Source organism: Dasypus novemcinctus, chromosome 23 (genome assembly GCF_030445035.2).
Source record: "Dasypus novemcinctus isolate mDasNov1 chromosome 23, mDasNov1.1.hap2, whole genome shotgun sequence".
NCBI lineage: Eukaryota > Metazoa > Chordata > Mammalia > Cingulata > Dasypodidae > Dasypus > Dasypus novemcinctus.
The window spans coordinates 13,007,652-13,020,433 of NC_080695.1; the positions used below are offsets into that span (position 1 = coordinate 13,007,652).

The 12,782-nt window shown below is 39.5% G+C and overlaps 1 protein-coding gene across 1 annotated transcript in view; it reads left to right on the forward strand.

Annotated features, from left to right (window-relative positions):
• LMTK2 (lemur tyrosine kinase 2) overlaps nt 1-12,782 on the forward strand; it is a 141,810-nt gene that overhangs the window by 46,791 nt on the left and 82,237 nt on the right. Inside the window, exon 4 of the mRNA XM_004459718.3 lies at nt 8,883-8,956. Within this exon, the coding sequence (XP_004459775.2) occupies nt 8,883-8,956 (74 nt within the window). The remainder of the gene's footprint in view (nt 1-8,882; nt 8,957-12,782) is intronic.

Below are 12,782 nucleotides of genomic sequence, written 5' to 3' on the forward strand. Positions count from 1 at the left end.
AGAGTTAATTTTAATATAGTCAAATTTAACATTCTTTTTTAGAATTAGAACTTTTTGTGTCTTAAGAAATCCTTCCCTATTCCATGATATTAATTTGGTATTTTTTTTTTAAGTTTTAAAGTTTTGCTTTTGGCATTTAATTATAACCCATCCTGAATTGATTTTGTGTATGGTATTAGGAGGGAATATAATTTCAGTTTTCCTTGTGGATAACTATTTTCCCAGCTTCATTTATGGTCTTCCTTTCTCCTCTGCTTATTAATTACTGTATGTGTGTGGGTCTGTTTCAAGGCTCTCTATTCAATTTTTTTTTTTTTTAAGATTTAGTTATTATTATTTTTTATTCCCCCCCCACCAGGTTGTCTGCACTCTGTGTCCATTTGCCGTATGTTTTTCTGGGTCCTCTTGTATTATCAGGCGGCACTGGGAAACTGCGGCTCTTTTTTGTTGCATCAGCTTGTTGTGTCAGCTCTCCATATGTGCGGTGCCACTCCTGGGTGGGCTGCGTTTTTTTCATACAAGGTGGCTGTCCTTGCGGGGCATACTCCTTGCGCTTGGGGGTCCCCTATGAGGGCACGCCCCCACATGGCACGGCACTCCTTACGTGTGACAGCACTGTGCGTGGGCCAGCTTACCACACCAGTCAGGAGACCTTAGGTATAGAACCCTGGACCCTCCATATGGTAGGCAGACGTTCTATCAGTTGAGCCATGTCCACTTCCCTTTATTCAATTTCATTAATTTGTCTAGTCCTTGTCTAGACCTTGTCTAGTCCTTGTCTAGGACCTCACTCTCTCCATTATAGTAGCTTCCTAATAAGTTCTCTTAATTTGTAGAACAATACCCCTCTCCTTGTTTTTCAGAAGTTTCTTGGCTATTCCAGGCTCTTTTCTCCTTATTTTTTCCCCTTTACTTCTTCACTCTCTATGTATATTTTAGAATCAGCTTGCTCATAAAAAAAAAAAAAAACCTATTGGGATTTTTATTGAAATTGTACTGTGTGTGATATATAGAGAATTGACGTCTTTACAGTATTATGTCTTCCTATCTGTCTCCTTCCATAGCTCTCCAGAGAGAAGCAGTTTTAGGAGGGATTCTTCCTAGATTTGTTATCCCACAGCCCTGAGGAATTGGAGGGAATGAGGCAGGGACACGAACCCTCACAGGTAGTTAGTTCTTCCTCATGTAGTGGAGCCAAGAGATAAGAGCAGAACCCAAGAAATTTTCTCATTTTTCCTTTTGTAAAAGAGCGTGCTGCTGCCTCTCTTCTCCAGGATGTGGTCAGCTACTCCTTTCCCCAAGCGCAGGCTTCCCTGCCCACAGGGTTTTGTTTGTTTCCTGGATTCCATGTTTCCCAAATACTTTCTCCATGTTAGGTGAGGGAGCCATCTTGCTAAGTCAGCATCTTGTCAGGAACCCTAGATTTAATTTGCATTATATGTTTTAGTCATTTCTTTTATCCCTTTCTGTAAACTTAATATCCTTTGTCACTGCCACATTAGACTGATTGCCTTTTTCTTATTGCTATCTTGCTATCTAGGAAATTTGTATGTGTTAGGGAGATTATCCCTTTGTCTGACATGAGCTGCAAAGATTTTTTCCTAGTTTTCATTTGTCTCCTGATTTTGCTTATGCTATGTGTTATTTTTTGGTCATGCAGAAGTTTTTGTTTGTTTCTTTTATTTATTAATATTTATTTATTTGTTTATTTCTCTCCCCTCCCCTCCCCGCCCCTGTTGCCTGTTCTCTGTGTCTATTTGCTGCGTGTTCTTCTTTGTCTACTTCTGTTGTTGTCAGCAGCATGGGAATCTGTGTTTCTCTTTGTTGCATCATCTTGTTGCTGTGTCAGCTCTCCGTGTGTGTGACGCTATTCCTGGGCAGGCTGACCTTTCACGCTGGGTGGCTCTCCTTATGGGGTGCACTCCTTGCGCATGGAGCTCCCCTGTGCGGGGGACACCCCTCCATGGCACGGCACTCCTTGCGCACATCAGCACTGCGCATGGGCCAGCTCCACATGGGTCACGGAGGCCTGGGGGCTTGAACCGTGGACCTCCCATGTGGTAGACGGACACCCTAACCACTGGGCCAAGTCCACTTCCCTGTTTGTTTCTTTTAATGTAGTCAAATTTATCAATCTTTTCTGGCTCCTGAGTTATTTATTTAAATAAAAGTAACTTTAATTTAAAACCCAAGTACCTGTAAGTCATCCTTTTTGGACTGAGGTTTTTTTTTTGTTTTGTTTTGTTTTGTTTTGAGATTTATTTATATCTCTCCCTCCCCCCCCCCAATTGTCTGCTCTCTATGTCCATTGGCTGTGTAGTCTTCTGTGTCTGCTTGAATTATCAAGCAGCACTGGGAAACAGCATCTTTTTTTTTTTTTTTTTTGCGTCATCTTGCTACATCTGCTCTCCTTGTGTGTGGTGCCACTCCTGGGCAGGCTGTGCTTTTTTTACACGGGATGGCTCTCCTTGCGGAGCGCTCTCCTTGTGTGTGGAGCTCCCCTCGTGGGGCCCATGGGCCAGCTCACCACACAGGTCAGCAGGCCCTGGGTTTGAACCCTGGACCCTCCATATGATAGGTGGACACTATCAGTTGAGCCACGTCCGCTTCCCTGGACTGAGTTTTGAGTCCAAAATAGTTGAGAGTGCTTTTGTGCCCCAAGATTGTATGTGAATTCTCATGTCAACTTCTAGAAGTTGTATTTTAAAATCTTAGCACATGGAAATCTTTCATTCTTTGAAAATGTGTTCAGTTGTATGTTCTAAGGTATGGATTGAACATTATATTATTCTAAGTGGCTACTGGTTCTGAAAGCATGTTAAATATTACATTAATAGTTTATTCTGCTTTGAATAACTCTGGTTTGACTTGTTGCCCTTTTCATATGTAAATTCCTATATATATTTGGGTCTCTTTTTGGATTTTCTATTCTATTCAGTTGGTCTTTCTGTCTATTTATGTGTCCTTTTCACTCTGTTTTAATTATTGAAGCATAACAATGAATATATTTTAATATCTACTGGTGTTACTTCCCCTGCATTGCTTTTCTTTTTAGTAATTTTCTTGATACTTTTTAATTTTTTAATGTGAACTATATTATCAAGATCTAGTTTGAGGAGGGAAAAAATTGGTATTTTTATTAGGATCATGTTGAATTGATAAATTAAGGCAAAATTGACATCTTTATGAAATTGAATTGTCTTATCTGCAGATATGTCATCTCTTAGCATTTGTTCAAGTGTTTTTTTGTTTTTGTTTTTTTTTGGTGTGAGTGTACTCAGTAGTATTAAAACTTGCTTCATGTACATATTGCACATATCCTGTTAAATGTATTCTGGGGTCTTTTATTTGTTGCTTTTGTAAATCTGGTCCTCCAGTTATGTATGATGTCTGTATAATTGTTTCTATATGTAAAAGCTGTAGGTTTTTATTATACCCCCATATTACTGAATTCTACTTTCATTTGTAGAATTTTCAGTTGACTTAGGTTTTCCATATTATAGCTGTATTGTCTGCAGAGAAATGGTTTTACCTCTTCCTTTCTCCGTTTGAACTGATAATTTGTTTCACCTGATGAATTGTGAGACCTCGTTTATCAGGTACCTGTTGTGTGCTCATTGAGTACTCTGTTGTGAAACAATAGTGGTGAGAGTGGGCGTTCTCATCTTGTTTCTGACATTAATGGAAACTGTTCTACTGTTTCCCGATTAAGCATGCTGCTGCCCTTTGTGCTGAAGTGGATGTATTGTCTTAAGGAATTATCCTACTAATTTAATTGTTTTTAAAAATCAATATTGTTGGAATTTATGAAATGCCTTTACATTGTCTGAGATCAGCTTTAACTTACCTTAATACATAAGTATTGAACTGTTGTTACCACTAGGATAGGGTAGGCATTTTATTTCTGTATAAGACCATATTGTAATATATTAGGCTTTGCTGGCCACTCAGCTCTGTCCTCTTAGTGGAAAAAGCAGCCATGACAATATGTCAGTGAATGGATGTGCCTGCATTCCAGGAAAGTCTATTTGCAAAATAGGCAGTGGGCCTTGGCCTTGGCCTTAGTTTGCAAAACCCTACTCTAGGAGATTACTAGGAGACTAACTTAAAAAAAACAAAACCATACAAAAAACCAAAACTGCTGTTTACTGTTTCTACTGTGCCAAGTATTTCATAGTCATTATCTCATATAATTCCCATGACGTAGGTTTTATTACTACCTCCTTTTAACTTACTAGGGAAACTAAAGCTTTAAGAGGTTAAGTGATTTGCCCAAGGTCATAAAGGTAAAATTTGCAGAATTTGCACTTAAGAGTCTTTTCCTCCAATGTCAGTGTTAACCTGAACTACCTTCCCGACGGGAGATTTTTACTTTCTACTTTAAATAAGTTTATATTGTTTTATAGTGTGTTTATAACCTGAATATAAATATTTCCTTTTTTCTTCATGTATTTTTTAAAATTTTATTTTGAATTTTTAAAGAACAATCATGCATACTATAAAGGATTCCTAAACATCGCTCCACCACAAATGCCTTACATTGTTGTGACTCACTTGTTACAAATGATGAAAGAAATCATCATAATATTACTGTTATCTATAGTCTATAGCTTACATTTGGTGTGTTTTTCTCACAAACCATCCTGTTAGTAACACTGTTACTAGATTTTGTCTAGGTTCTTGACCATGCTGCAGAAATGAATTTCAAGAGCACGTGGTTGAGTTAGGCCAGTAATTTATTCAGGCAGGGAGGGACCAGAAATGGGAGAAAATAACAGACCATGGGTCCCAGGTAGAGAGGAAGGGGCTGAAAAATGATAAAGTGGGCTGATTTACAGACTACAGTTACCCATTATAGTTTGTAAATGCCCAGGTTTTACTTGCATGGCCACATTGCAGAGGAAAAATGGCAAGAGTGGTATGCAGAGGGTAGGAACGAGCCCACAGGTAAGACAGAGCCCACAGGTGAGACAGCGTGGGGGAGAGGGCTGGGACCTTGTGCCTGCCTTTTTGAACTATTAATTATCCCACCCTTTGCTAATGGCAGGGAGGAGTTCCAGCTGTTTACTGTTTTGATTGATTATCTCTCCCATCAAGCTCTCCCATGAGGGCCCAATGATAAAGTCTTTGGGAAATACAAGGGGCTTCTCCTCCTGGCTTCTGGAGGAAGTCTTTTTCTATTGCAGAATTTTGGGGAGGGTCTTCCAGCAGCCATCTTGGTGGTTATTGATGCCCACGTGGACTCTGCCAGGTTCCAGATCCATCTACTGATTCCCCATCTTACTAGCCGGCTTCAGCACCGTGTATTTGTATTGTATATTTGTCGTAGTTCATGAGAGAACATTCTCTTATTTGAACTGTTAATTGCAGTCCATCATTCACCACCAGGTTCACCGTGTTTTATGACTGATGACAGCACAATTCTGATGAAACTGAGAGCCACTGAGTGTATAGTTTGGATGAACTGTACAAGACAGGGGACTGTATAACACTGTATAAATATTTCCGTTTTGAAGAAAGCAGTTATCTCTCAGTGGCGGAAATAGTTAAGCATTCCACTGACCCAGCAGCAGGATTCACCCAAAAAGAAGAAATAGGGGAAGACCCAATCAGGACTGCCCCAAATGACCCTGCAGTGGGGCTAGTTGCAATTCTGAAAAAAGAGGCATTAAACACCAGGGTGATCAGTCCAAAAGCATTTATTAGGGGAAAGTACAGAGAGCTGCAGCTTCTGGCAAGAAAGTTCACACAAGGATATGTGTACCTGTGACAACCACTTACAGGTTATATTTGACTGGGGGACAAATATGGCTGAATACCAGGGGCTTGTATGAAGGTTTTGGGTAAACATCTGGGTAGGTACTCTTTTCTCAAAATTAGATGTGCTCAGGGTGGGAAGCATTCAAGGCTATAGCAGCCAAAACTCTGGTGTGCTGTCAGGGAATTTTGAGGGAGGAGGGCAAGGGGAGGTCAGTCCTCCTCAGGTAGCAGATGCTATACATATCATACAGTACAGTATGTATGCTCTTTTACAGTATGTATGGGCAAGGAGTGCTTGTCCTATGGTGCCTATTTTGCCTCACACTCTTTAGGTTATTATTCCAGAGAGCAATCTCTTAATGCACACTGGAAGTCCATCTATCCTGAGTGTTGTAGGTAATGAGTATACAAGGTATAATGATAAAATATTAAGGTGATGATTCTGAAAATTGAGAAGTGAGGGACAGATCTTAGCAGCAATTTGAAGGAAAAATTTAATAGTGATTAGGATTTGAACAGAGCATCAGGGAGACAGGGCTAATGGTTGGCTCCATGTTTTTAAGCTAATGAATTTAGAGAATGCTGGTGCTACTGTCAGAAATAAGAAACAGAGGTGAGCAATTTGGGGGCAAAGAATGAGTTAATTACTTTTAGGAATCTATGTAGGAATCATCTATGTAGGAATCTATTGAGTATGATGTCAGTGGGTTTTTCATATATGCCCTTTATCATGTCGAGGAAGTACTCTTCTATTCCTACTTCATTGAGTGTTTTTACCATGAAAGGGTGTTGAATTATGTCATAGACTTTTTCTGTGTCAATTGAGAATGATGGTGTGCTTTTTTCTTCTCTCTATTAATGTGATGTATTGTATTGACTGCTTTTCATCTGTTGAAATAGTTTTGTGTTTCTGGGATAAATCCCACATGGTCATGGTATACAGTCCTTTTAAGATGCTCCTGAATTCAGTTACTAGTATTTTGTTTAGGATTTTTGCATCTTATTCATAAGGAATAATGATCTGTAGTTTTCTTCTCTTGTGATGGTATCTTTGTCTGGCTTTGGTATCAGGGTAATGATGGCATTAGGAAATATTCCCTCCTCTATAATGTTTTGGAAGAGTCTGAAAAGGGTTGGTATTAATTCTTCTTTAAATGCTTAGTAGAATTTAATACAGGCATCATAGCTATAAATTTCCCTGAGTACTGATTTTGTTCTCTCTCTTTTTGTTTAGATATGTGTTTTCATTTTTATTTGTCTTTAAGTATTTTCTGACTTCTCTTTCGATTTCTTCTTTGACCCATACTTAGAGTGTGTTGCTTTATTTTCACATATTTGTAATTTTCCTGTTTTCTTTCTGTTACTGATTTCTACTTTTACGCCACTGTGGTTGGAGATGATATTTTGTATGATTGCAGTATTTTAAAATTTATCGATACTTGTTTTGTGGCCTAACATCTGGTCTATACTGGAGAATGTTCCATGTGCACTTACGTAGATTGTATATTCTGCTGTTGTTAGGTGGAGTGTTCTATATATGTCTTTTAGGTTTAATTGGTTTCTGTTGTTCAAACTCTATTTCCCTGTTGATCTTTTGTCAAGTTGTATAGTAAGATGTTGAAAGTGGGGGTTTGGAACCTCCAACTAATATTGTAGAACTGTCTATATCTCCCTTTCAGTTCTGTCAAATTTTGCTTTATATATTTTGGGGCTTTGTTGTTAGGTGCCTTTATGTTTATAAATTTTATATCTTCTGGGTGGATTAACTGATCACTATGTAATGTCCTCCTTTATCTTTTAGAACCTTTTTTTGACTTAAGGCCTTTCTTTTTTGGTGTTAATCACCCCAGATCTTTTTTGGTTATCTATCATTTGCATAGAAAATATCTTTTTCCATCTTTTACTTTCAAGCATTTTGTGTCTTCAAATCTAAAGTGAGTCTCTTAAGGATAAAATATACATGGATAATTTTTTTTTCTTTTTTGTAGTTTTCCCTTTTTTTTCTTTTTATGTTTTTTCTAGATGGATCATTTTTTAATACATTCTGCCATTCTTTGCCTTTTAATTGGAGGTTTTGTTTTGTTTTAAGGTTTATTCTATTTGCTTTATTTTTCTTTATTTATCCTCCCCACCCACCCACACAATGGTTCTGTTGTCTGTCTGCTCATTGTTTGCTCAACTTCTCCAGGAAGCACGAGGAACCAAACCCAGGACCTTCTGCATGGGAGGCGAGTGCCCAACAGCCTGAGCCACATCTGCTCCCCATAGACTGTAGCATCTGCTGGCTTGTGGCATCTACTTGTTGTGGCGGGAACAAAGTCTAGTTCCTTGCAGTGGGAGGTGGCGTCTGTTCATTTTTCAGGAAGCTCTCCTCTTACCTACCCCTAGCTCTAGGCAGCAATCAATCTATTTTCTGGCTCTACACATTTGCTTCAATAATGCACTCTTGATATTTGGTACAACTTGATTGAATATTAAAATAATTAACTAATATAAGCAAAATACCTAAAAAAGAGTACATACTGTGTATAATTACACTTACAAAATGCAGATTAATCTATAGTACAGAAAAAAGATGAGTGGTTGCTTGGGGATGGGGGTGAGGAGGGAAAGATTACAAAGGGGGACTAAAAAACTTAAGGGTGGTAAAGTTACTATCTTGATTACGGTGATGGTTTACAGATATATACATGTGTCAAAACGTAAATTATGTGTCACTTATACTGCATTAAAGCTATTTTAAAAAGTCAAGGGAAGATCGTTTAAGAAAGTTAAATTCTTTATTCAGGTCAGCTGTTAGAGATAAAAAAATAAGGAATTACATGAAGTCATTAGAATAGTGGTTAGTGGTTAACCATAGAGTAGTTGAATCTGAAATCAGCAGTGCAAGGTATTCAGGAATCGGGGAGTAGGTTACTAATTCAAAAATATTGTCAGTTTTAAAACTTGAAACTTTTGGCCCATTATCAGTGTGAAAGAGACATTTTCCATATTTATTTCTACCTTTATGAGGCCAAGCACTAAACTTAGGCTAGTGTTTGTACTTTGTAGGTTATGTATTTAAGATTTATTTTAATCTGGTAGATATTTATATTTCATTTTTAATGTTCTTTTCTTTACAGAAGGTTTGAAGTCTCAAGTTGCACGCCATAGTCTAAACTATATACAGGAAATCGGAAATGGCTGGTTTGGAAAGGTAAAATGCTTTTTACTTTCTTTTTTTTTCTTTCTCCTACTTTTGCTGTTTAGAATTTAGAGCTAATTAGGAACCACATTGTGTTGGACCCCAAAAATTGGTCCCTACATTCAAATCAGCTTCACCAGAGGAGCAGATGTGCCTGCTTTTGCTTCCCATATATGAGATCCTGGATTCAATCCCTGGTACCTCCTAAAAAGAAGAGAAGAAAAAACCTAGCATCATCTATATAACTTGTGTAAATAGTAGTAATTATGAAATTTTTTCTTTTCTTTTTTAAAGATTTATTTATTTTTTATTTATTCCTCTCCCCTTTCCCTCCCCCCCCCCAGTTGTCTGCGTTCTCTGTCCATTCACTGTGTGTTCTTCTGTGACCGCTTCTATCCTTATCAGCAGCACCGGGAATCTGTGTTTCTTTTTGTTGTGTCAGCTCTCCGTGTTTGCGGCGCCATTCCTGGGCAGGCTGCACTTTCTTTTGCGCTGGGTGACTCTCCTTGCACATGGGGCTCCCCTACGCGGGGGACACCCCTGAGTGGCAGGTTACTTCTTTTTTTTTTTTAAACAATTTTATTTTATTTATTTATTTATTTCTCTCCCCTCCCCCCCCCACCCCGGTTGTCTGTTCTCTGTGTCTGTTTGCTGCGTCTTGTTTCTTTGTCCTCTTCTGTTGTTGTCAGCGGCACGGGAATCTGTGTTTCTTTTGGCTGCGTCATCTTGTTGTGTCAGCTCTCCGTGTGTGCAGCACCATTCCTGGTTAGGCTGCACTTTCTTTCATGCTGCGTGGCTCTCCTTATGGGGCACACGCCTTGCGTGTGGGGCTCCCCTACACGGGGACACCCCTGTGTGGCAGGGCACTCCTTGCGCACATCAGCACTGCGCATGGGCCAGCTCCACACGGGTCAAGGAGGCCCGGGGTTTAAACCGCGGACCTCCCATGTGGTAGACGGATGCCCTATCCATTGGGCCAAGTCCACTTTCACGAAATTTTTTCTTATGTATATTTTTTATGTGACTACTGTTGGCTTATTTCTGGAGCAGTATGGGGTGAATGGGTACTGCCCACTGATATTTAACAACTTACAATGGTTTAATCAGTACATAAAAAAGCTCCACAAACTAATAACAAATTAGAAGAAAAAAAAGTAAAACAAAACAAACCCTAAGCACCATCAGATCACCAGTTCACATTCAGTTGGCACTAGTAAGCCCATATTCACTTCTACAGTCAGCTCAAGCAATGTGTAATTCCAAACTCAAAAAAAAAAGCTACCATCCAGCCATCTATTGGAACCTTTAAGTTTGTCTCTGAAGTTTTGGCATTTAGATAATGTTTCTACAACAAAAGTTTGGGGCCTTCAGTTAAAAAAATAAATTACATCATGTGACATTCCAGATTCTTAGTGGACACTATAGTCTTAATGGAATTTTCCCATTGCCCCTTGAAACCACATGGGAACGTGTGCTTCGGCAGTCCTGGGCTAGTAACTTTTCCCATAAAGGTCTTTTTTATGTATCAGAGACCTTTCTAATTGTTGATATTAAACAGTAAGAAGGGAAAATAGAGAATTAGGATTTTTTTAAAAAAAAGATTTATTTATTTAATTCCCCCCCCCCTCCCCTGGTTGTCTGTTCTCTGTGTTTATTTGCTGCATCTTGTTTCTTTGTCCGCTTCTGTTGTTGTCAGCGGCATGGGAAGTGTGGGCGGCGCCATTCCTGGGCAGGCTGCACTTTCTTTCATGCTGGGCGGCTCTCCTTACGGGGTGCACTCCTTGCGCGTGGGGCTCCCCTACACGGGGGACACCCCTGCATGGCGCGGCACTCCTTGCGCGCATCAGCACTGCACATGGGCCAGCTCCACACGGGTCAAGGAGACCTGGGGTTTGAACCGCGGACCTCCCATGTGGTAGACGGACGCCCTAACCACTGGGCCAAGTCCGTTTCCCGAGAATTAGGATTTTTGAGGCTTTTTATCCTCCTCAAGTTAAATTATGTTTTTCTTCTTCTCCTCCCCTCTCCACTTCCTTCTTTCTTCTTACTCTCTTCCCTTTAGGACATTTACATTGCTCTAGAACTTTAGATCCAGATAGTCTTATTACAATGAAACCATTGTAATAAGAACTGTTCTCTGTGAGCAGTGATTTCTCTCCGTGCTCTTTATGAAGTGATTTCTCATAGCCTTTCCTATGACCTGCAGTAACAGTGCTTTGTTGATCTCTTTACCACAGACTGTTCAAAAAGAATCACCTTATTATAACAGTTCCACAATGTAGCAGTCTCCTCTCTAAAAGGTTCCTAATCAAGTGGTGATTGCCTCATAAGCAGGGCTGTCCAGGGTTGCACTTGCTCTGTATTTGACCATCATATGCTTCTTTTTTTCCTATTCAAGGTTGTTTTTCAATTCTCTGTCTTTATCACGTCATTAGTTAATCTTCTAAGCCAGTTAGCGAAACTATTACATAGCAGACATTGTTCTTGGTTCTAGGGGAACAGTGTGGAGAAAGTTGGGTAATGTGCCTATGTGGAGCACTGGCAATTTAGCAGGAACAAAATAGAAGCCCTGCCCTCACAAAGCTTGAAGTTCTAATAGGGGGAGCTGGGCAGTGAACAAACAGGAGTCGGAGTCAGGCTCAGAAATCATGTAGGCATTTAAAGACTTTGGCTTTTACTTAGAGTGAGATGGAGAAGCACTCAAATGCTTTGAGAGATGAATGATGTAATCTGATTTACCTTTAAAAACAATCACTCTGGCAGCTGTGTTGAAAATATTCTGTAGAGGGCCAAGGTGAAAGCAGGGAAATTAGTTAGAAGGCTACTGCAGTCATTCAGGAAGAGATATTGGAGGCTTGAACCTGGGTAATTGTGGATGTGGTGAGAAGTAGTGGAACCTGAGAGAGATTTTCACATAGGAGCATGCAGATTTAGAATGATTAGCTATGGAGTCTGGGGGAAAAAGGAGACAAGGATGTCTCTGATTTTGGCCTGATTAACTGGAAGAATGGAATTGCTAACAGCTGAAAAGGAAAAGACTACAGGAAGAGCAGGATTGGAGAAAGAAAATCAGGAGTTCACTTTTAGATATGATTTGAGATGGTTAATAGACATCTAAGTGGTGATATCAAGTAGGCAGTTGAATATGCAGATCCTAGAGTTTAAGAGAGGCTCCAGGTTGAAGATACGTATTTGGGAAAAATCATTATATAGATAGTATTTAAAGCTATGAGATTAGATGAAGTCCCCTAGAATTTGAAAATAAAGAAGAGAGGGAAGCACGTGCAATTGAGCCCTGAGGCACTACAGCTTTGAGAAGTCAGGGGAATAAGAAGAACCAGTGAAGGAAATTGAGAATTAACCAGTGAGTAGGAGGAGAGCCAGGAGAGAGGAGCATTCTGAAAGACAAAAGAATTCCAAGAAGATTGATTTTAATTAATGCTGCATATAAATTGAGTAAGATGAAGACTGGGAGAATTTATGTTCCAGCAGCTCAAGGTCCGTGGTGATCTTGGAATGGTGATGGGATATCTTTGTGTAGAATGGGTTTAGGAGAGAGTGGGAAGAAAGTGGAGACAGCAAGTTTAAACAACTCTTGATGAGTTTTGTTGTGAGGGAGCAGAAAAATTGGAGTAGTAGCTGTTTAGGGACATCTGTAGGACCGAGGGAAGGTTTCTGGATTTACTTTGCTTTGTGAAATAGTATAGGAAGCTATTTCAGCATTTTTATGTGTAGAGGGGCTGAAATTGATAATGCAAGAGAGAAAGAGGGTAATTATAGGAGCAAAGTCCTTGAGTGAACAAGAGGAGAGGGGATCTATAGCACAGTTGTAAGGCTT